This window comes from Apaloderma vittatum, unplaced genomic scaffold, assembly GCF_000703405.1.
Source record: "Apaloderma vittatum isolate BGI_N311 unplaced genomic scaffold, ASM70340v1 scaffold9036, whole genome shotgun sequence".
NCBI classification, from domain to species: domain Eukaryota; kingdom Metazoa; phylum Chordata; class Aves; order Trogoniformes; family Trogonidae; genus Apaloderma; species Apaloderma vittatum.
The window spans coordinates 57956-84138 of NW_009723332.1; the positions used below are offsets into that span (position 1 = coordinate 57956).

The 26183-nt window shown below is 38.6% G+C and overlaps 1 protein-coding gene across 1 annotated transcript in view; it reads right to left on the minus strand.

Moving 5' to 3' along the window:
- TESK2 (testis-specific kinase 2) overlaps positions 1–20711 on the minus strand; it is a 69444-nt gene extending 48733 nt beyond the window's left edge. The window contains exons 1-2 of the mRNA XM_009872070.1: positions 20490–20711; positions 1763–1884 (exon numbers count right to left, since the gene is read on the minus strand). Of these exons, the coding sequence (XP_009870372.1) occupies positions 1763–1884; positions 20490–20711 (344 nt within the window). The remainder of the gene's footprint in view (positions 1–1762; positions 1885–20489) is intronic.
- Between the last annotated feature and the right edge of the window lie 5472 nt (positions 20712–26183).

The window sequence follows — 26183 nt, forward strand, 5'->3', positions numbered from 1 at the left end:
AGCAGGAACATGTTGTTGTAGAACATTTTTCTAGTGAACTCTCAGCAATAATACCCCAGCTGCTCTTACTCGACAACACATTTTCACCTCTCACTTTACTACAAAGGCAAATTTTTATCAAATGCTCTTTATATTATGTTTCTAAGGTGCCAAGTAGGTCCTAAACTAATTTTGACAACCCTAGTAGAAGCATTAATGATTTAATAGGCAAATTATTATCAAATACTATTTTTATTATGTTTCTAAGGTGCAAAATAGGTCCAAAACTAATTCTGACAACCCTAGTAGAAGCATTAATGATTTAAAGGTTTCTGAAATAGAGATGTTTACATTTGTGTGTGTGTGTATATATATATATACACACAAACAGGTAATATTTAAAAAGGGCAAAATCTTCTCCAAGATATAAAGGGACTGAAAACTGGAAACACTGCAGTAGGTGATTTTAAACCAAAAATAAAATGACACATAATGCCAAGTCATCTGCTACAGAAAGAAAAATAATAGTTCTCACTTTATATTATTACTCAATCAAATAATAAACTAAAACTTAATACAGTTTTTCCATTTGCATTTTCCGTAGTAAGGGTACTTACCTAATACATAAGAAAAAAGGCAACATTTTTTACCAGGGAACCTACTCTCTTTGAAGACGCCTCAAATCAAGTCACTCATACAGCAAGCGCAGCTTATTCTTCAAAACAAATTATGCAAAGATAAACTGTTTCTATTTAAGTTATTTATTTCCTATGTATTCACTCATAACTGCTTAGTGGAGCACACAGGAAAAAAAGATTTCTCTATCAATCCTGTAATAACCGCGAGACCAAATGGAATTCCTTTTCTGCTTCATGCACAAATCAAGGCATTATTCTTCCTTCTTCAGGACCATCTGTGCAGCACCACTGACTTCAAATTATTCGTAGGCTCTAGGGCCAGAAGGGACCAGTATATCGTCGACATGATCTTTCAGACATCATAAGACATCCGAATTTCAGCAATTACTCAGAACTGAGCACAGTAACTTTTGTTCTCAGCAACATCTGTATAACTCTATTCAAGGGGGAACAGGGTTACACTAAGCTCCAGCTGAATGCTTCTTGCCTGTCAAACTACCCCTTTCCTACTTTCTCTCATTCCAGCCCAAATTAAATACTTGATTTTTAACAGACTTGTAAAGCTAGATGTTTTTAAAAATAAGATTTACAAACCACAGAAAGTTAATAAACTGATGAAATATATCGACTTCATGATTCTGACAATGCTAATCCTCTAAGTTACTCTTTTCAGAAATCTTATGAAAAAAGCAGCTCCATCAGTCCCTAGGATCATATACGGCTTACCTAAGGATTCGGAGGGAAAGAAAGTAGTTGATAGATGCAAGAAACAATTAATGATCCTGAAACCTAAAAAGCCAGATACCTGACATAATTTAGGAAAAAAAAAAAAACAAAACACCAAAAAAACCCCCAACAAACCCACAAACAGAAGAGCCAGAGGAGTTGCTGGGACCTCACTTCACCTTGGAGCAGAGAAGAGACTAAGAATTCTAATTAGGTAGAGATTACTACAACACCTGAATAAATATACTGGGATAGAACTAATATAGTATATTATGAGTAAAAATTCTGTTCACAGGGTTTGGGGGTTTTAAGAAAAAAATAATAAAAAATGGGCATAAATAAAAAAACAGATAATAACTAAAAATTGAAAATAGGGAAGCTCTACTAAAGACAACGGTTCAGAAAAAAAGCCTGTATACCTTAAGATGTTTGGATGTGAGAGTCTATTCATAAGTTGAACCTCTTTCAGCATGTTTGCTCTGTTGCTGTTCAGCTTGTTCATCTTCAAAGCCATTATCTGGTCTGAAGTTCTGTGCCTTACCTATAGGACAGAAGCAAGAAATGGTACGGATATGAAATGTAAGACAAGGCACAGCACCATTGCAGCACAACTTAGAGATCCTTCATGATAAACGACTCGATCTATACTCTGATTTCTGTAGTTTTTATCATACAGACCTTCTATAAGCATACAATCCAACTGGTGATGACAGAAAGCTTGAGAAGTTTTGGGAAAAAAAAATGCAGTTAGTTTCCTTATACAAGTGAGGAAAGCCACTGACTTGTCCAGGGAGAGGAAGCTTCCTACTGCAAGATCTACAAAACTCACCTTCATTCCACTCATGTTCCTATTGTTTTCCCATTCCAGTGGTTGCTGTTATTGTTCCACAGGATGTGTTGTGAGAGGATCTGCTGGTTACAGCTACAGGGCAGATTTCAGAGGCATTGAGCGTTTATTCCTGAACCAAGACCATGAACCAGATGATACATTCGGTGGACAGAAAGCATTCACACCAACCCCTGCTGCAAAGCAGAGAGGTTATGGATATAGCACCACAGAGTCTAGAAGGTTAGTAGTGGCTGCAGAGCACCAGCATGAAAAAGAGGATTTTTCTAGAAAATGTGCAGAACCAGCACACCATTCAGAGTCACCTTCCCCAGCTAGAAATGCTTGAATGCGGCCATTTCTAACCTGATACTCTCCAACAGCCTATTTGTCAGCAACCAGACCAGAATTACGTAGACATGTGGTACTATTAGAAAGAAGTTATCAAGATAGTGTAAAGCTTGTTAATCCTTTGGATTTCCCCACCGTTGGGCATTCCCACATGCACACTGGCAGTCTTCAAAGAAATTGTGTTCTGATTATTTTCCTCCTACATCAGTACCAGCAGCTCATATACAGAAAATATGTATTTCTGAAAGCACTCAACTACCACCACAGCAAATTCATTCATGCTTATGGAGATTAGTTTAAAAAAGTCTGTGATGCCAGAATTTAAGACTCTCAGCAGCTTTCCAATTAAAACCAGAAATCTATATTATTATGTAGGTACCTATAATCTACCTACATTTTAAAGAATGGCAGCCTGCGTCCTTTTATTCTGGCAGACTCTGCTTGCAATCTTTTCCAATAAAACAATTCTTTGGCTGTGATACATCAGTTACAGAAAGAATAGCTGAACTCATGATAAGTAGATGCAAGAAGAAAGCTGGGTATGTTTTTTTTGGAAGTGAAGCTCCCTGGTAGGTCCGAGGCAGCAAATGACGCTCATTTTTCAAGTTTTATTTACACACCATACTGGCAAGAACAAGGGGAGTATTTCAGCTAAACGCGCTCACCTAGACACAAAACATTATGAATTCAGCACGGGGATGTACTAGGAGGAAAGGGTGTTACGTTTCAGATGTGTGTCTTCCGTAACGCTAACGAATTGCCTATTCCCGCCCTAGTCTGAAGTATAGGGTAGCATTGGAAAGATCACAGTTAAGTGTGGTAAGCAACACTGAGGTACTGGGTGAGTAGAAAAAATAGCCCACAGACCTTTTTCTCCTGCTTTTTCCCCTGCCCGTGCACATAAGCTCTTCAGATGCCTCACCCACAGTCACCCAGTAATCCCAGTGCAAGAAGGATAAGAGAAAGAACGTGGAGAAGGACACAGAAACTAGCACCGAGAGCAGAAACCAACAGCAAGGTCATAAGCACGGGACTCCTCCTTTCAGTGGCAATGCTGGATTTAAAATAAAACTGGTTGAACTACAGCTTTAGTGCACTATAACGAGATAATCTAGAATCCTTCTGCACACAACCTGTCTTGCCTGTTTGGCAAGCTTATTGGTTTTAAGTGGGATGATTGCACGTTAAGTTGATGAGGTTTATTGTTACTTGTCAGGTTTCTTGTGTCTATTGTATGCTTTCATTAATTTTTAATGTTAAGCAGCTTTTGCATACCCAGTCAATTTTGAATGAACAAGCTAAGCTGGACAGGTCAGCATCTATATCCAGACTTTAAAAACATATTTTAATAATGCATTAGTTTTATTAGTAGTAAGGCTTCGGCTAAGGAATAAAAAAAAATTAAAAATGCTTTCACAGATTTAAGAAAGGAAGACATTCCAACAATGCAAATTCAATTTAAGAGGACAAATTAAAAGCTTTGAAGCTATACACAGCAGCAGAAGGTTTCATAGTCTTGGGTGCTGTGGCAGAGTAATTTGGAGTTTGCAGGGAATGGGAAAGAATTTGAAGGAACTTAACTCCTACAACAGAACTTCCTCAGAAATCGGGTTTTCACTAGCACAGAAGCTTCAAGGTATGCCAAAAGGAAATAAACAGAGGTAGAAGGTAAGCAAGAATTCAGATAGAGTGTGGTCTTAAACAGTATTTGCCTTCTTATTAACTCTGCTAGCTACCTCTTAATTTTCTGTCCATTTTTGTAATTTGCTCAGTTCCATGCCAAAATTTAAAGTCCTTTTGCCTCAGCTCTGAGGTAAAAGTAGAATTTATCATAGGACCTTTTTCCTTGTCTTTTGTCTCTTTTTCCTTGTCTTTTGTCTCTTTTTCCTTGTCTTTTGTCTCTTCTTGGTTCCGACCACTCTTCTTGAGCTAGGGACCTCAGAAAAGAAGGTGGGTCAGGTTTTGGAGCACCGTGTCCTGCATGCTTCCTGGGTTTTCAGGTCTGATACACTAGAGGAAGCCGTTAGCAACTGCTTCTCAAAGGTCCAGCGGTCCACAGTAATAACTCCATATTCAGAGAACACTGAACTGCTTTTGCAAAGACAGATTTTGTCATTCTCTATTTCAGAGAATATTCTGCAGTTTTTTCAGTCTTGAAAAACTGAACAAGCTTCTGTAGTAAGGCTGGGGGAGGGGAGGTCCTTTCATTTGTTTTATAAAATTATTCTACGCATGCTTGGAAATAGCTCAGATTTCTAGCATATACAGCATATTCTGTCCGTATAACTGCACTCTAAACAGCACTCAACACTGTGCTGTGCTTTGTTTCACCTAAAGGGACACTGTAAGGTAACATCAGCAATTTTATTTCAACTGGAGGATGTATTCCTGTCCAATCTGATAGAACACCAAATTACCTAATCAAACCAAAGAAGAGGTGGGAAAACTTTTGCTAGCTACCCTTTAAGCAAGGACGAATAAGCAGAACTGGAGGTGGGAGGGCATCTTATCAAGAGGACAATATCCAGTGTTATGAATAAAATCAAATATCAGTTTATATGTTATGGAACACAATGCTACTCACTTGGAATATACATAAGGGTAATCGTGTTCTCTCCTCTGAAACACTGCTGCCAAAAAGCCCTTCTGTGGCAAGAATGAACTGCCAACAGAAAACAGACAGGTCCTATCTTCAAGGTCTCAGTCAAGCTCTGGATCATCAAGGTAGAAAGAGCTATCGGTGCCTACTTACCTGTTAGTCATACCATAAACAAAATTTGGATCTATTTTAGTATCCCTTGTCAAAATCACATCAAAGTGTCTAGGTTTAACCCTTCATCTCCTTTCAGGCCACCTCTGTGCAATGAAAACACGGAGGTGATGTTTTGACCACCTTTTGGAAAGGTTGCTGCTCCAATTTAACATTTGTTTACAAGGCGGTTTGCCTCAGGCATACGCTCATGCACTCAACATAAACAGGGACTCACTCATGCGATTCAAACCCTTCACTGATGTAACTTGCAGATTGCTGTAAAGCTTTTAACGCTGTTGACATTATTATTAATTAAGGTTCCGTGCATATCAGAGCAAGTAACCTTTCAGTGATGTCTGGACGATCATGTGGCTGCTTAGAAATATTTTGACAATCCTACAGCTGCTCTCCCATGCTGCTTTGCACGTGCTGCTGACTTCTCAGTCTGCTTACCTGTGTGTTTCCATCTCCGAGGTCACAGTAACCAGATACTGCCTCCCTGTTTCATTGCTGGCAGCAGTTCAATCGCCCCTTTGCACTCCGATTCTTCTCGGATCAGAGTACTTTGACCTGGCAATGGCTAGTGGCACAGCCTGCCTGCTCACTGTGTCTCCAAACTGTGTTCTAATCCTGGACCTTACCCCTTCCTTTAATGGCAAGTGAGAAATCGAGGGAGTCATGGATTTCGAAATAGTAATATGTCTGAGAAAAATCTCATAATAGAGATTGAGCGGGGTTCACATTCAATATAACCGTTGTACCAGGTTCACACAAGGAGTATTTGCAAAATTTGGTGGGTTTAATTTTCAGCTTGCTGCTTCACTGCAAAGTACTTTACTATTTAAAAAAACCCCAAACTAAATACATTATTTATTAAGCCATACAGATATGTGAGGGCTTTCTGAAAATCCAAATATTTATATTACTTCCACTTTTTGCCTGGACTGAAGGGGAAAAGCATTTAAGCAACAGCTGAATTTTAGCCTAACTTCATCTTTCACAAGGCTTTTTTGACTGTTCTTTTCCACGTGGTCTTGGAATAAGCGCCCGAAGAACATTCCCTAATGCAGATCTTATAAATCTGCCAATACAGCTTTCAGTTTTGCCCCTATTTTTTCACTGCAGTTTCATTATTTTCCAAATCATAATTACATAGCTGGAAGTATTTTGTCACTATTCTCTTCCAAAACTGCATTTAATTGCTTTCCACTTTTCCCTTACCTTCCCCTCTTCCAGTATCTAGCCTCACCGCTTAATTACATTTACAGATCTTTACTTTTACAGCCTACTACATAAAATCATGTGGCCATTCTAGCTCTAGCACACACACCAATTCTTTCTTCATTCTTCTACTCGCCTAAGTCTTCATCTGGCCATTTCATCTTTCCTGTCCTGTGTCCAAAGTACCATTTTAAAAGGAGTCCTCTCTAATCCAAACATACGGCCTTCCCCAAGTTTGCTTCTGGTTTCTGAGCTCACTGTACTATCCACAAGAATGCTGCACATATTTTTACACTGGCTCACCAACCTTACACTTACAAATTCAAATATTTCCTCCGCATTCAGCCTGCACCCTTCATGTTAGTGAAATAAGAGCAAATGTCAAACGGCTTTGTACTTACTTATGTCACCTTCCATCAAACTCTTCCCTGTAACAGTCTGTCTTCATCTGATTTGCAAGTACTTTTTCTTATGATGACCACAGATGAAGATGCTACCTTAGTTACCTTGCTAGACTGTTTGCATTAACTATGCTATACAGTATGATTTTGATTGATTTAATCCACAATAAAGCTATTGAGAAACACGAGATGATAAAAAAATAATTATTATTAAAGACTGCATCACATGATTCCCTACTAAATGACAGAGAAACAGTCCTGAAGCAGATAACGGCATTTGGCCTCTCTCTCTTTCAAAAACAGTTTACTTCCTTGCTGTGATAGTAGAATGAATCTTGAAAATAAATAAATAAATATTATTAAAAAAATAGAGTCAGATGTATTTCATACACCACAGTCAAGCCACCAAGCCATTATACTCATTATACTCATACGGACATATATTCATGCCTTGAGGATGAATATATTAAAATAATGCCTAAACTCTATACTTGACTGAAGAAAAAAAGCTCCATTTAATAATCCCTAACAACCCTGTTTTTCAGCTTAGATCATACTGTTTGTAAAACTAGAATCTCAAATGCTTTTTCTAAACATCAAAACGTACCCACTGTCAGACACATATTCATAGCAGCAGTGCCTATATCAAGTCAAAAATCTCAAGTCGCTAGGAAAATTTGCAGTGACAAACAGAAGCTTAAAGAAATACATAAGTTAAGGTAATACTAAGCTGCTACGTTGATGCTAGGGAGTCAGAGTGGGTTGTGTTCGTCTTCAGCGTAGTGGTGTATAAAGTCATTATGCTTTAAGTTCTTGCAGCAAGAGAGAAGTCTGCCAAGTGCAACAAAATTTTGCCAAACAAAACTAGTCAGCTTGTGTTACAAGAGTTTATGCACAGGTTCAGGAGACATACAGAAACAAGGTACTAAACAAAACCCAAAACTTTTTAAAAGCCTGACAGTAACTGTGACTCCACTACTTTCTATTACTAAAAATAGTTGTGAGAAATACACAGAAGAAGTTGGAGCCTTTAACACTTTCCCTTTAGTACAAAGGTTTGGTCAGCAAACAAAGATCCTACTTTGATAACTTTAGTAGCTTATAGCATCACCAAATTCAGCAAAGTAAGAAGTTCAATTACTACAGCATATTCCACACCTACAGTCAAACAAGTTCGCCATTTTTTTTGCCAACTAAAGTGAATTTATAATTAGTGAGACAGCAGTACCATTGATACTTTGTAAGCCCATCTGTGTGTGCCAAAAACCCCTCAATTTTTCTTTTGTATTCTGTTTTTCTTTGCCCACTGTAATGTAGAACCAGGGCCCAAAATAGAGCATTCATTTATTTTAAACAAACCATTAATTGATAGGAATCTGCACATTTCTCTCTGCCATTAACTTGATCTCAATCAAATCATAAAGATGAAAAGAGACTACAGTCTTATTTTGAGAGAAAGCACAAATTAATCAGAGGACTATTGTTCCACAGTTTGAGATGAGATATAAACAGGCACAGCCTGGATGGGGAAGTTCACTGCTTTTGTAGCCAGTTCAGCAGAATGTAACTATATAAATTTCCCTCCCGCAATCCAGGAGAAGGAACATGGACCCACCCCTTAAGTACTAGGCAAGAAATTGCAGAGGGCATTGTAGCACAACTACAGTTCACAGTTCAAGTATGTATTTAATACCTAAGTCTAATGTTGTAGCCAGGAAAGCAGAAGAAATAATGAAATTCAAGTACAGAACCAGGAGCTTATTCTTCATTTTTTATATTAGCTATCATCTTGAGCTACACTCAGCTCAAGGAACAACCCTGGGTATGCTGCTTCACTTACTTTCGTTCCCTCTTCAAGTGTATCTGCAAAACGGAGGTGACATTGCTATCCACCTGCCAGGAGGTTTGATATCTGCAAATGATTAATTGCAACATTCAAAGATAATACATAATCAGATACTGTATCTGTGTCCTTATTTTCCTATTTAATTTTTAATACTTACAGTTAAATAATCTCCTGTGTTACTATGGGTTTACCCTGTATGAGAGATGATGAGATTTACATTATCTGCAAATGCTTTTGAAGCAAAACACTCTTCAGGCTGAGTTTTCCTGTCATATAATTGTACCTTAATATACTCTTTTGCAGTATATTACAAGTTTGGTACTGAGCATGCAGTCCCCCCACATACCAATGATGTCATCATTGCTATTCATCAAACACATTTGTTGGCTTTGTTTTCAAAATCTGTATGGGAGCCTTGAGAGAAGGTTTTATTTTAGGCAGAAATAATTTCCTTACGTTTCCTTGATAAATCTTTCAAATAAATGTTACCATGCATGAGAAAGGAAGTCAGTCTCACATTTCAGAACAGAGCCTGCTGGCATATGACTGCTGCTACCATAATCAAAGTTACAGCACTAGGATTTGACCACAACCAAAAAAGAAGAGAGCAGTAAGTATGAAAGAGCTACATTTTGCTTACTTGAAGATACTTAAGTTTTTACAAATTACTGCATTTAGTAACTTTCAGGCTATAGGCAAAACAAAAGTTCTAATCAGTTTCTTTTAACTTAAGCCTTCATGGAAATGCTCCTCTTGAGAATTGAGTTCTCCTAGCAAAAGAGCAGCTAATTAAATATACCACGCAATTCCTTGTGTGTCCCACCATTGTCAGTAAAGGCTAGGAAGCACCCGAATTGCATTTGCAGGACGTAACTGCAGGCAGCTGATGTGAAAATTACAAACTGTCAGTAGTGACTCAGTGTTAGACCTATTGTCAGCTACGGATTAGTTAACAAAGCAATGCTGTCTCAGTATCGATTACTCCAGCGGATGTTTCACAGCTCTGTCCTCTCCTCAACCAGACCATCCAACAGAGGTCCCACTCGTGTAGAGCGGTGCACCAAGGGCCACGCAGCTGCCCCAAACTGCTCCCAGGCTGGGACAAGCACAGCGAGATGGGGTCAGCAGCCACGGAGACTCCCAGGCACAGAGAGCGTGCAGACAGGAGAAGGGAGTCCTTATAATTTGGGAATGGCCTCAGCACCTACTGGGAACAAGATGTTCTGGACGACTTGCATACAGAATTTCCCACAGCTGAAGCAGTAAAGATGAACAGAAGCCATACCATACAGGTTTTGGAGTTCCTTTCTCTGGTAGATTTGAGACTGTAAACAACATCTCTTTTCTGTTACTGCCATCAAAAATTTGCACTTCTCATTTTTAGATTTCCTATTAGTCAGTAGCACGTGCCTGTGTATTACTATGACACAGACATTCTTCAGACACAGGCAGCAAAACCCAACACTGAAATACATTTAACCTTCCCTCTCTCCCAATACCAGTAAGTATTCAGAGAGGTGTGTCACAACGATCTTAAGCGATGCACTCTTGTTCTCTAAGCGCAGTCCTCTTCACACTGGACATATGCCAGCACAGTTATCTGAAGAACAGTAAATCAGCACCTGTCTCTCAGCATCAGCTATGAATGAGCTTACACAAATGTGCATGTTTGCCAGCTGGCAAAACACAGAAAATCCCCGAGCTGCCAACCCAGCACATCTCCATCCAGATCAGAAAACTAAACTGATCATTTAACTGTGCTTGAGAAATTATTACAGAAAATAAGAAAAAAGCACACAAACATTTCTGTGCCAAGGGAATCTTGCTGCCGCTTTGCCCCTGGGAAACTGCACAACAATACTCAGATTGGCACAACTTTTCTTCCTGAAGAAAATCAAAAGCCTGAAGGACTCAGAACTACAGAAGTCACTGCACTGAACATAAAATCCAACCGGGGCTGATCTCTTATAGCAAAGTCCCACTTGTTACAGTATCAGAGTGCCTTATTGTTGACAGAATTTGTGATCATTCTCTCTGGTTGTGAGGACAGTGAGGATTTACCTCAGACATTCAACATATCAGCTGCTCAACAAGTGGTAGAAGAGGCCAAGTTTCCAAACAGTAAGTACATTTCAAAATGAACAACTTTACACTAATGTACATTCGGTTTTTTTGACTGAGTATTCTTTTAGCATCAAGTATGTTTCAGTGATTACTGTCCTGGCTTTTTACTAAAGAAACAAATCCTTCACTTTCAGGGTATAATAACACTTCTGCCATATTCTCCAAAGGTTTCTTTTTTCAGCAGAGAAGCTGGCTGACCAAACCAGAGAAAGCAAATTGTAGTGTTAGCAAAAAATTTTAATTTGCATCACTCAGTATAGTTTTAGACTTACTTGTAGTGATACCAAGTAGGACTGTATGAAAAAGTTTTACAGAAATATGGTTTTGAAAATTTTCATAAAGTTTTTCAATACCACTACAATAGGCAAGGCTTCCACCAGATCTGCTACCTGGTGACAGCTTTTGAGCCCCTCCCAGAGTTTCCTCAGCTGATGTTACAAGGTGATTGTAATGTGCACATCTTAAGACTTTGAGCCAGAAAAAGAAATAAAAATCAGGACTTATTTCAGGTTACAAATGTGAAATGCTCCTCAATTTCGCATTCTCAGTTTTGCTAAATGTGAGAATAAGAGAGCCCTGCAAGTCAGAGAGGTAGTTCTGTATTTTAGTGACACTCACACATGAATGGGGATGAAGTATTTTGCCCCAGTTGCGCAATCCGGAAAGAACAGTAACGCATACGACATTTTGAATTCCTACTTTAATGATCTGTGTTGGAGTAAGGCTACTTGTCTCCACAGTCTATGCCCTATAAAATCATTAGCTAATTAAGTGACAAGGTCTAGGATGACAGCAACTTTGCACCTCAGTAACCTAAAAAATCATTAGCGAGAGGAAGACAGCTGTCTGGTTTAGTGGTTACCATGCAGATCATCTTAGCAGATAGTAGAAGGGTTTGAAAAGGCTGATAATTCACACATCAGTACGAGACAAACCAAACTCACAAGAGTTCTACTTTGACTAAGAAAGCACGAATATCCTTGAGATATATGCCTCATCTCAGTTCCAGAATGGTGCTTCCTCCTACTCCTGACAAATATCAGAGCAGAAAAGACTAGTACCACCTAGCTGATATAACTCAAGAACTTGACACAAAGTTTCAAAGTTATTCTAGCCTTCTCTGCCAGTTTATGTAACACACAGAGTGAAGTACGCCCAAGGAAACCATCAGTGCTGTGCTTTAAACTGTAACTTCATATAAGAGACCTTAAGATTCAAATATCTTGCTTCCATCATCATCAGCAAAGAATTTCCTCCACTAATCAAAGGGGAAGATTCTCAGTTTAAAATTGAACGCCAATGAAATAAGAAATGAGACGAAGAGGTGTGGACAAGATTTGCTCTCTGTCTTTCTCACAGGCATCATATCCCCTAGGGAAGGCAGTGACAACTCCAACAGCTCTATCCCACTGCAACAGAATGAAAGAAGAAATTTAGAAGAACACCACACGACACCTGCGTGAGGGAAGACACACACAGCTCAAACTAGTGTCACTTCTCAATCACAAGGTATATTCCTCATGCCTACAAAACCAAATATTATTCTAAATATTGGCTATGCAGATCTAATCTACTTACTCATTCCCTACTCATTTTTCAAGCGACAAGGACTTCTGACACTGTATGTCATAAGCAGAGCCTGAAGTATCTCATTTTGCCTGATGCAGCAACATCAATCTCAAGGAGAAAAAAAAAAAAAACAAATTCTTCAGTAAAATAATTAAATTAAAATCCAATTGTCTAGACAATTAGGTCTCAAAATTAGTGGCCTTAAACTGCCGGTAACGCCAAGTTTCTCAATACCTTGCCAAGCTTAGTCAGAAACATTTAAAAAAAAAACAAACAAACAAACAAACAAAACAACCCAGGATGGCTACAAATATCACCAATCAACCAACAGGAGAGAGAATACAAGTTCTGGTTGGTGAGGCTGTTCCCATAGCCACATAATTTTAAAAAATAAGCACTTTTCTCACTACAGCTTCTAGCCATAGGGCCTTATTGTGCCTTTTTTCACCACACTGAAAAGTACCTTCAAACAACCATCTCCTCATTGTTAAGACTATTTATGCACTGTAATGACATCATTTTTATACAGAAAATATTAAGATTGAAGTCATTCACTTTTCTAGTTATTCAATAATCTTTATTGCTCATTTTTCCCACGTGTTGACACCAAGTATTACAGTTCTCCAGCTTTAGAAGAGACAATACCCAATGTCGAAAAAGTATTTAATACAGTTAGATAGTTGCACACAAATATTTCAAAGGGTAACTAAAATAAAACACCTTAAGCCTATCAAATAGTCCCATAAATATTGAGGACGCTGTGTGTTTAGAATGCCTATATTTGTTCAGGCCCCTGATTAGGCTGCAAATTCCAGAAGCAATCAAAGAGGATCCTTTCCTAGGACAAACCTTACACTAGATGTTCAAAACACATTAGAAAACGAGAGAACTTTGAAACTGAAGCAGTAAGGATGAAGAAAAAGCATAAGACGAATTTGAGGTTTCCCATGAAACTTCACATTATCAGCTGACTTCTACTTCAATGCTTCCTTCAGAATATTTTTAACCTGAATATCAGAAATTCTACCTTATGAGTTATGCAAAAATATACTTTTGTTGTACTTCAGACTTCTAAATGCACAGCATTCCTATTCTGTTCCTTAAGACAAAATGACCATCATTCTAAACAGAGACTGTGTGACTGTATGAAAGCACACACAGATGACGGAAAGCAAGTCTTGCAGATGCTTTATCATTTCCTCAGTAAATTTTTACCATCCCTCTGCCAAGAGCTTCTGCCCTTCCAGCTCAACCAGATGAAGGGGCTCTTCATTGCACATCATCTTCACAGAAGTCAGAACAGCCTAATCTACTGCTGGAGGGTTTTTGGTCCAGTGTGGCTTATGATGATACCACTGGTCTCATGCTCAGTAAAACTGACTCTTCAGAGATACCCTGGAGTTTGAATCTTCCATCGCAGTAGCCTCTACTATCAGCTTTAAAGAATAAGTTAAGGAGATGTCCATGAAGAACGACAGATAAAGCTGCTTTTGCACTGGGACAAAAGGTTGAAGAGCAAGATGACATTAAGTCTTTTCCAACCCTACGCTTTTGACTCCACAAATCTATACAGCAAAGAAAAACACATAAAGATGTACAGTCTGGTAGGAAGGCCTAAACAGTAATAAAAATGCAAAAGCTTGAGATAAGCAAAACTTGTAGAAAGCAATTATGTCTACTCAGTAGTTTCCAGAAAAAAAAAATAAGCTCAATTATCTCCAGTATACTACTAATAACAAGAAGAAAATTCCTGTTACTGCATTTGTAAGTCTGGGGACATGATATAAGTTCAAACATGCACTGTTAACCAAGCAATGGTTCCAGCAACGCTAAATCTCATATTCTGCAGCTACCTTAAAGCAAAACACCCACACACAATTAGGTTTCCTATATTCCTCTACATCAAAAATATACAAGCATTCTGCCCACTGTAGTGATTTTACAGAGATACTAACGTCACCTTTAAGAATGTAATGTTGGCCTAAAGTCTGGTGCCAGAATTTACGGGGAAGGTATTGATTTGACAGTCCTGAAGACTGACAACCCATTAATGCAGCAAATAGATGCACACAGAGGGGACAGGAGCACACAGAGAGACCAGAACTAGATTAAAGACTGACTAATGATAGCTCAAGATACGTGACAAAGCAGCATAAGATAGGGAAGTCTTTCACCAAGCTTCCAGAGGAACTGGGCCAGGCCTCCTGTTACTCAATATTCTCCATTCGCTTCCAGCTCGCTGATGGAAGTTGCCATTCAGACAAATTTGAAACTTCTAAGTTCGTAGCATTATCCTACTCACCGTATTTCATTAAATGGTGAAGGTCGCTTTATATCTTTAGTCCATCTGAGCAAAAATTAACCTACTCAAATGAAAAACCTCACTACAAACAAGGATTGAAGGCTACAGAGAGGAGACTCGCACCCACTAAACGTAAGGTACTAATGTGCTATGATAGCAAGTGGTGTGCATTATTTGTAAAACAAAAAACAATTATTTGTAAAGCAAAATGATAGTTTTTATATGTCATTGTTAAGAACAAAACTAGGGCATTCTGTGTTAAGATGTCCACTTCAAAAAGAGAAATATGTTGGAGAAGATGCTGGAAAGACTTAAACCTGTATTGCAAGAACTAGGTCAGTCCTGGAGTTGGGGTGGGACAAAAAAAGAGACAGAAATTGGGACTACTTAACACACCGAAAGAGAAATATGTTGGAGAAGACGCTGGAAAGACTTAAACCTGCAAGAACTAGGTCAGTCCTGGAGTGGGGGTGGGACAAGAAGAGACAGAAATTGGGACTACTTAACACACCAAAAGGGTCAAAACCTAACTTAATAACACGTGCCAAGTTTTATAGGGAGGGAAGAAAAGGTATTAGAAAGATTCTGGCCCAGTCAAAATAATACAAATAAAAACTGGGTAGACTAGTAGGTCCAGAGACTTCAAGTTAGGTACAAATCTTCAACAGTGAGATTACACACTGAGTGCTGGAATCCATGGTACTGTCTTTGAGGTCTTCAGAACAGAATTTAAAAAAAAACAAATCAACAACAGGGGTGTGGGGTATACCTGTGTTGTATTAGGTGTCAATATCCGCTGTAGACAAAATACCTGTTCCTGGTAAAAGATAACATTTGATTATGTGGCAGTGTGTGTGTAAATGACCTAATAACTCTTCCAAGACTTAACTGTTTGGGAAGTTATTATGTGGCAGTGTGTGTATAAATGACCTAGTAACTCTTCCAAGACTTAACTGTTTGGGAAGTCCATAATGTTTTTATTTTAAAACATATAGTTTAATCATGAGACATAACAGGAGAAGTATAACATGAAAATAGATATTCATGCCAACCAAGACAGATACAGGTTTTTTCGTCAAGTGACCTGTCCTCATAACTTCTGTGTCTGAAGTCCTATAAGTTAGTCCCTCACTTACTCGACTGCACAGTTCTAGCTCACAGGTTCTGTCAAACCTAGATCACAGGCCAAAAGAAGAAAGCGACATCAGACATTTCTGCACTGGACTCCTCAAGGCCTGCATAATCATGGACAAACACAGAGAGAGATGTTAATCAAACAGAATGGTAATAATGTCATGAAGCACAAACACACAAAAAAAGCAGCTCTCAATGAGTCACTTCGGGAAAGCCAGATCAATCGTATCTCTCAGATCTACCATAGTCAGCTGTTTCAGAGATCAAGCATGACCACGTGCTTGAGACACACAGTATCATAAATGATACCAAGCATAAATTGCACTAGACAGTGTACGTTAGAGGTAACAGAACTACAAGCTGTGTTGTAAGAACATTATGTTACAAATATTTTATATAAAAAGAATTACATAAAAGCTTTCTTCACGCTAGCCCTAAGCACAGCTCTACATGAGCCCTGTTTCTCCTTTCACATTAGACAGCTGGATGCTGCTTACGTTTAAGGCACCCTGAAGACATTAAATAAATACGAGAAACAGGATCCTAGCCTCAGGCACAAGTTACGTATTTAGACAGGCACTCCTTCCCTGATCAGTCAGCACTTCTGAAACTCGGAGCACATAAATTTGACCATAGAAAATAAAAGACTAACAACTAGTCGATGAATTGAAGAGTATTCAAATAGGAAGCCTTACAGGATAAGCACATACAGTATGAATATCCCAAGGACATCTGCACCCACCGCTCCCTTGCTCAGTCAACCAAGAGTACGCTGCCCTTTCTTTGTATGCAGACGTGGCCTTGCATGTGGATAGCGCTATGGAATCTGTGCGTCACAGAGCGTCATCAGCATCTTTCCAGCATTTGTTTCTCAAGACATCCAAGTCACATCAGCACTAAGATTCATCATATCTTGTTTTTCAAATGGCTTCAATGCATCTTACAAGACATCTTCACAAATAAATGTGATACTATGAAGGTGCAATGTAAAATCATAATCAAAAGGAGTAGCTAGTGGTTCACAGGCAAACTGGTAAAATTATGAAGTAGGACTGTGGAGGAATCTGCCTGAAGTCAAAGCAGAGAGTAAAGGAGGGCCAAGCACTTCCTAGTCAGGATTAGAATTGAAAGCGATCTTGAAAAATAAAGAAATGCTTGAAGGGGTGCAACACCCATACACAAAAAATGCAGCATTATCTAACCCAGTAGGGTTTACTAGGTAAAAATCTGCTGCACAAGTGCAAAAATGGGGAAACTGTGTAGCCACAAGTTTGGCAGAAAGGATCTCAAGTTATAGAGGATCGTAAACCGAGTGCTTAGCGCTTGGTGCTGACACCAAGTATGTTGAAATGGGAGGCACTCATGCGCAGCTGTTTAGTATTTTGGCTCCAAGAGGCAGTTTATTTTGCATTACGTCTTATACGTCATACATCAATAGGCTCATCTTTGTCCATCCACCATTAAATATTTCGTTAACTGATTTTTAAATTTCTTTTAGGTATTATGCACATTTTTTACTGATCATATGAATAAACCTCCTAGGTGTATGCTGAAGACACAAACTATACTGACATTATGCTTAGAGTATTTCACAGGAAGAAATTTTTTCTCAGATGACTAATTTCAGATAGTAAATCTCTCAACTCCTACGAGGTTAAAAGCATAGTTAAAGGTGGTCTAGACTGTGGTCTTGTTGACTTGAGTTCTGTCTTCAAATTTGATCTCTGCCTGTCCCAGAGATCATCTTTGGAGGGCTGCTCTACCTTTAGCAGTTTTGTTTAGCATGTTCCCTGACAATTTGGAATTATTTTTCCCCATTATACATAGCTGTTATGGAGGAGGGAGCTTTCAGCAGTTAAGCCTTTCATCACAACAGCAGTGAGGTGTCCCTGCACTACAGAGCTAATCAGAGCCACCCAAACATAAATCGTTTTCCTCCTCTTGAACAATCTTCTGATAGCGCTGCTGATTAGATGGGTAGGTGTATTTACAACTACAGAAGAACTACAGTGAAACAACTATTTTAGCATCCAGAACTGCCCAAGACAAAACCATGAATTCTTCCCTGGATAGCAAAAGACATCATCACTCCTCAAGAGTCAAAACCCTCCAATTCCCCAGTGACCACACCTGTACAGCAACCTTCCAAACACGCAAACGTGCAGGATGCTGAATTTCCACAATTCTGTATTGCATTCACGATCCCTGATTTCACGTATACATGAACAATAAACTTCAAGAAGTCCATTTTTAACATTCAGACAAAAGTTGAGGTATTTCCAGTCTCTCTCAAAAGTTCAGCTACTGAATGTTGAGACAAGAACACCTGAAGGAATTTTACAGCAGCTTGAATATTTAGTACTAACTTTGAATCTGCAGGTATATTTGAATTGAAAAAGATCCTGAATTTTAGTCTGACCACTGTTCCAACACACACATTTTATAACGACTAGTATCTATTTCCTAATACAGTATTTAGTTTCAGTATGATGCTTATCTCCCCACAATTAAGGGCTCCATCAGCCCTTACTCATATTCCCAGATAGGAATTTAAAGGTTTGGGATCATGGCTGGGCATTGTTTATTTACATAAATAGGCTCTGCCCAGCTCAATCTTAAAAGCAGCCTCAGTGTGCTGCACTTGCCATTGAAAATTAAAATAAGTACTAGTCTGTCAGCTGCTTCAAACAAGATTGCTAACAGCCTGACAAAGTTCAGGTTTTCTAAACCTATAATACTACTCAGGTGAATGTGAATTTGAAGTGTTAAAGTGATGGCTATCAAATTAAAAAAGCTAGTTTAACAGTTTATGCAGTTGAATAAACCTCAAAGTCTAATATGCACATGAATAAAGGTGCACCAGAAATACTAAAAGATTACTCACAGCACATATGACCATTTATACATATCAAAGCTGTAATGTATTCCTATCCAAGTAAAGAGAAGGCAACTTCTATCCACTGTGACAGACTATATTGAAAAAGGAGTTTCCACAGAAGATGATTTGAGGGGAAGAAATCACAAACATCAGTTACACAGGAAAACAAAAATCCCACCCTCAAAACACTCCAAGTAGTCTTTGCCACAACACTTGAGTGAACCCAGTGTATGATACTCACAAAGCAAGACAAATAGACAACAGAAAAAGCTCAGGTGATACAGGTTTTCAAGACACCTTTGCTAATTTAAAGGGAATGACTCATTACTCTTATAAAGTTACTTATGCAGTAAGTCTAGAACTATCCTGGATTTTTCTCAAGTTCAACCATTTAGCTGAGAGCCTGCAGACCAAACTGAGCTTTAACTGCGTCAAACCACAAGGCTCTCCTTTCTGGAGGCACATTAAGGTTCTCGCATGAAATCTGATCATCGGCACAGTAGAATTAATGACAGAGTTGGTCAGGCTGATAAACTAGCAGAACAGAAACCTGCCTAAATGAGCATGGAACTGCATCTAAGATAAGGTCCTAATGCATTCTCACCCCTTTGTGCCAAAACTGAAGCAGAACTTCTTTGAAACCCATGTGAAAGAGGCAGCTTTATCGCTCATTGTCTCCCTGCAGGAGGTCTGTGGTTGTTTCTGGGAAAACAGGCCCTAGATACTCAAGACATCTACCACGCCTCTCGGAGTAACGCCACTAGCTGCAGACTGACACCATGTGATGTCTAGCCTACCTTACGGAAACAGGGAATGGCAGAGAAAAGTTTTTCCAGTTATCAGACTTCTTTATGCACAGGAAGGCAAACTGAGTATCAGGGATTTGTCTCAATGCAAATTCTCAAATAGCTGTTTGTTTCTGTATGCTGCTACCTGATTAAAGCAAGTGCTCTCTTAAAATAAGATATTCTTAATAAATCCCTTACTAATGGATGCTGAGTCTCCTTTACTTTTAGCCACTTTTTCCCCACCTACTTTTAGTTCCTAATGATCAATAATACTGTACCTTTCTGCTAGATGTGCAGGCATCTTGCCTCAGAGCACTTCACCATGATGTTCCTCAACAACACATGGTAGAATATTATAACTATTTCACCCAGTAAAAGTCTGTTTACAAACTATATACCTATTTGACTAAAAAATTTTTGAAGTCACAACATAAAAATTATTCGCAATACCACTGTAGGATAAATTCATAACCTAAACACTGGAAAAGTCCAAGTATTAAAAAGAGTTACATCCTGAATTTACAGAATAGGAAAAGACACAATGTCAAATCAGCAACATAGACTTAAGACAAAACTACTCCAAAACGTGAATTCCCAAACTCACACAAACCAAGACCTCTTGTTCCCCAGTTACTTAGAGATGACCTAAGTCTATTTGCACCCTTACACACCTCATAGCAGCTTCACCATAAAAGCTGGAAAGATGCGTTCCAGCGGCACATAGAGCTTTAAAAATTAGTTCATTTCGTGTTAAGAAATATCTGGCTACAAAAACAATTGCTATAAAATGCACTACAGAAAGTTGTCAAAACAGGAAAATTAGAAGAAAAAGCAAACCAAAAAAAACCCCCAAAACAAAACTCTTAGTTTAGTTGGTATACACGCTGGCTTGTACATTTTCAGCACCAAACATGAAGCAATCAGCATGAAGAGAGGAAAGAACTAAATACATACCTTGAACACCTCAGAGAAGAAACCAGAGCCAATTTTCTCACATGTGAAGTCATCAAGACGAGTAAGTCTGGAAAAGGCACTTATCAGGGCTCTGTATGAAGAGGTACAAACTCTTCCTATCTGGGATGCAGTTCCTTCTCCTCCAGTGCCACCGTCCAAGTCTTCAACGCGCTCCAAGCGTGGTGGAAATCCTGCTATTGAATTCCGCTTACTTCGGTCCATTTTGAAAATAAGGTTTTATTTTGCTAAGGGAGAACTTCTCACATCTTAGGTAATTTGCTGTCTTCTTTACTTGTGTTGGATCCTAAAATAAAAAAATTTTAAATTACCATTACTGTAAATACATAGGACTCCAACACAGCTTACATCAGTTTAAGAGAAAAGCGGAAAAAAAGAGCAAAAGATATCCAAGCATGAAAAAAAAAAAAAAGGAGAAAAAGGATCATGAAAAAGGAAAAAAAAAAAAAAGAACCTACCACAACCAGCCACACAGCACCATCAGCAAAGACAATCTAATGAATTCTTCCTTTAGATTCATGAAAATACCTTACATCCTGGTTATTATGAGATGAATAGTTTTGGAACTCTAAACGTAATGTCCTATCCTACTTCTGTAGTAGTTGGTGTCCAATTTACTGCTATTGCAAGAAATCACTTCACATTAGTGACTGAACAAAGGATCCCTAAGTACAAAATACACATCAATTTTCAGCTGAGATAAGTAAAATTATTAGTTGCCAATAACAGTAGCTGGAGCACCAAAACCTTTGTTTCAAAGCTTCCACCTGTGAGTGTTCCAGGACCAATTCCTTAACCAATAGGAACACAAGTTTATACCCACTAAAGATCGAGCCCCCACATTTATAAACACAACAACAATCCTGCTACAAAACCAAAGTATTCTTATAAGAAACTGTCAGAACAATTCTCCCCATAAACACATTTTTTAAAGCTATATTCATTTCAGTTCAACGGAAAACACAGGAAGCAAGTTGCATTTGGCAAGTGGTGGGGTGGAAAAGGTGGGGGGAACCAACAGTATGGGAATTTTTTTTTTTTTCTTTTTAAGAGGATGATGAAGTAATCAGGATGACCTTGGAGCCCATCAATTTCATCTTGGACTGGCAGACTTGACAGGTGGCCTACATTTTTTTCTTTTTTTTTTTTAAAAAACATAGGAGGTTATTCATCTTTTCCACACTTAACCTTTCATTAACAGCAACAGTGAGCCCCTACAAAAGCTGAACAAAATTAGCAGTCACAAAGACAACAGATTTCTCTCTCTCTCTTTTCTTTTTTCTTCCCTGAGGATGAGTAAAAAAAACAGAGGGAGGGGAAGGAAACAATTAAAAATAGTTTTAAAAAAGGTGCACCAAACAATCGTGAAGCAGGGAGCAGGACAATTATACTTCTACTTACACAGATGTACAGAACCTGAACAATACACTAAATCTGAAGAGCATCAGAAAAACAGAGACACACCAGCTGTCCTCTGAATATAGAGCAGTGCTGCAACGCCCATGTTTTATATGTGGTGTATCTTTCAGAGATGCTCTGTGCCAACACATCAGAAAAACACATAGTCCTTCTTGTTGTCTTCTCCAAAAAAGGAAAAAAAAAACACCTCCAAAAAACCCAACTCTGTATTTTTCAAAGGTATTTATTTCAACCATTTTAACACTTACCTCTTTCAGTCCGTGGGTATGACAGAGTCTTACCAAGGTCTCATTAAGAAATCTTAATCTCTATCAAGTCCCACATCGTGGTATTCCTACAGAATTTTCTATGCACGCTTTCCCACATGCGTGAGCTTACCACACTTCTCAGATGATAGTACTACACAGTCTGATGTTACGGTGTGGCTGGCTGCCACACAGATCAGGAGCCAATTTCTGACCTCATATTCTTGCCCCATGAGTCTTGGGAGGGTCTGGAAATGGTACAGAAGCACCATGGAAAGATAAGCCTGTTACACCTCCCCAGCTGAGAAAAATAGCCCAGAAAATCTCAGCTACAAAGATGTCCAGGAATTTCCAAGGCATGCTTAAATAATTCCTTTTGATCTGAGAGGGACAAACTACCATTTGGTTACTTTTCAAGGAGGTAAGGAAAGAACTAGCTACCTATGGAAGGAGGACAGACAGGAAACCACATTGTTATCAACTCATTTTATGGAACAAGGGATGGAAGAATCTTTGGAGACTGACCAGAAAACCTGTTGTAATTAATCAATTCTTTAGAAATTACTTGCACGACATTAGTACCCACATGCACTAGACCCTTTCCAAGGAATGGAGCAAGCCTTTGCCCCAGAAACGCCCAGCGACACTCCAGTATCACAGTTACACCACACGGAAGCGGACCCTGGAGCTTGGTGGACACCTCTGCTAAATCTAACGAAACAACACACACCTGCTGCAGCCCGGTGAACTAAGACAACCTGTAAATCACAACTCTAAATTTAAAGTTCTCAAGCAAAGCAAGATGTGTGCAAAAAAGAAAACAGGGAAGATGCCAAGTTAGGTAAGCAGTTTTAAACGGGAGTAAAAGCCTAAATCTGTCTGTCGTAAGTATCCAGATACCGTTAACAAAAGATCAGCTCTCAACATAGTCTCACAATCCATTTAACAAAAAAAGAAAAAAAAAAGTCTCCCTCACACATACACATCCTTTTGATTGAAATCACATGGTGAACTTTGTAAAACTCTATACAAATCCCACAATGAAAGAAGAGATTCAAAGTACTTCACACAACATAAACCCCACAAGGTTTTGCCATCTGGATTCCCAAGTAATCCATTCCTTCATTTTTGCCTGCTAGCGTTTGCCTTCTTTCCAGACAGCCACACGAAAACCTTGGAAATTATTAGGATAGACCTCCATTTGTCTAGTATTCTGCCCAGGATTGCATACACAGAATTAGAGGAAAAATTCAAGTGGGCACAACTCCAAGTGGGCCTCCTGTCATTTTGGCCAATTACACTAATGATCACATTCTCAATGAAATCAGCCAAGGTTTAATTGACTGTCAAGTCAGTCTGAGGTACTTTAATTTACTACCTTGTATGGTTAATTAAAGTGCACTGAACAGAATCCAGGACTATCCTGCAAAACCTGCAACCAACTAAAAGGTTGTTGGGTGGATTTTTTTCATAGTAAAGTTCAACTCAAAAACTCTTATTGGATGCTTGACAGTAAAAAAAAAAAAAAGACACTAAACAGTCTAAAAAACATTTATGAATAAATTCTCAGTTTTCATACTGATTTTTTTTGACATCCTTATACAAGAAAAAAGCAGTCCACTCTGCTGAGACAAAAACAATTATCTAGAAATGCACCTCTCAAAAAGCCTACCTGCTCTACTCATCCATTTATTACATTACTGAAAATAATGATTTCTGAATGTTTCATGTCCTACTGCATATTAATTTCATTTTTAAAAAAACAAAATGTGAAGGGAAAAAAAAATCCACTTTAATATTATATTAAGGTCAGTTTCTCCACTGTATGAATGCATTGTTTTGTTTTTTTTCATTGTAGAAATTACCATGAATACAAATGCTAACAGCATTTATTTGGTTAATTAGAGGTTTGGCTTTCAAAAATCAATGCCTAGGCCTGCAAATATTCACAGATGGAAACCCCACAACAGCACATCAAGTTATACCTCACACAACAACATAAAATTAACAGGTGACATATACTAACCAATATTTAATATTTTATACTTCTTAGACAAAAGTGGGTAAGATTTCTCAACTTTGGCAGCATCCCTTGAATATCTCAGGTTAATAAAGTAGACCCTCACAAAAAAAATTACAATAATTCATTACTATCATGTGTTCTGTCTCCACTATCTTTATATATGCATATGTGCACTCAGATGTCAAACTCCCGATTTCCTACAAGATGGCCTTTACAACAACAACCATTTTTAGACATAGAAGACTGTCGCTAGGCATTCAGCCTGGAAAGCAATAAATCTGGTGGCTGCATGTTATTAATTCGAAAAGGTTTTCTGAAGAACAAGATGCCAAAGCTTTGACATAATTCATTTGCCAAGAGTTAACTATATAAATTCACAGTCTGATGTGACTTCAAACCGCAGTACTACTAAAACATCAAAGAATTATGCTAGAAAGTGCCATTTAACAAAATAACTTGGGGAGGAAGAATTCACTGTAGTAATATGCACATTTCAGAAAAGCTTCAAAGGAATGAAAGAACAAAATCTTCCGCAGATTGAACTGACTTTGAGGTCATTAGCCTGGAGAGAAAAAAAATTAAACAAAAAACGTTTGGGAATGAAACACAAGAAATCAAGCTAAACAGGTAAAAAGAACCAGACGTTCCACAATTTTCTCCTCAACTGCTGTCATCTGCTCTCCTTGGTTTGTCCATAACTTAGCTTCTTGGTTTGAGGAGAGAGATAATATTGAATATTTACAGACAAGCTGGCTACAAGTACCAAAAATTCTGTTTGGCCCACCTCATCCTGTAGCTGAAGACTTTTTAACTGCTTTTACAGGGTAAGTCTTAGTTTATAGTCTTAGTTATGACACTACTCAAACATGAAAATCCCAACATTTTCTGTTTTCGTTTAGGTAACATTTTGCTTTAATTTGATCCCCCCTGTAGGGGATAATTCCTTGCTCCAGCCGGTACTGTCATAGCACAAGCTCTCCCACAAATAGGGCTGGCATTCCTCAGAAGAGACCTGCATTAGTCCTGCTACACCACTCCAGAAACTGCAAGTCTGCTCAACTGCACGGTGGTTTTATAAAGCAAACAAACCTCCACGAGAGACTAAGCTGAAACAAACAGCTGATTTATTTTGTGATCATAGCCAAGTTTAAAACCAGTCAGAGAGACTAGCCATTAACTTACTGCAGAGCTCAGGATTCAAGGCCAAGGTTGTAGATTTAAAAATATTTGCACCAAACATAGGCATAAATTCTGGCACATGTAAGTGGAGTGGGGAGGAATATTAAAAACCCACAAACAAACAGAAAACCACTTGAACCCTATGCCCATAGTATAATTGCCAACAGTTTCTAGGGTCCAATTAAAATACAAAACTAAACCTTTACAGAAGCACCTTGCGAAACTCCATTCCTCTCCTAGCCTGGTTTTAGTCACTTTGGTTCACAGTGCAGACATGACTAGCCTAGTTACAGAGCATCGTTAGAGTTAAATAATCACTCGAGTAGATCATTTACAATACACAGCTGCTGCCTCAAATGGGTAATTTTAATATATTATGTTTGACTAACAAAACAGAGCTCAGTAAAGACACTGAGAAGCAGCTCATGCCTTCCAGGTGTCGGCAGGCTAACATTTGCTTAGCTCTCCAACAAAACAAAGGGAATTAAAGCCTTCCAATACCAACAGGGATTGTAACATCTCAATAATCAAGGAAGTTCCCCCTCAGCCTCTCTGCCAGGTGTATGACTGAGGGCTGACAGTTCCATTAGCGCTGAGGAGGGGGGTTGTGTGGGGTGTGTGTACAGAGGAGCAGCGTTCTGTTGTTTCAGTGGAGCCAGCCAGACAATCCAGCACAGCAAAGGCAATAAAAGAATGCCTGGAAAAGGGAGGAAGATAAAAGTAAAAAGGCTGAAATTCATACCTGGACTGACTTCTCTTGGATGCAATCTTACATTTATACATTGTCACACAAGGCGGTCAGTATTTGTA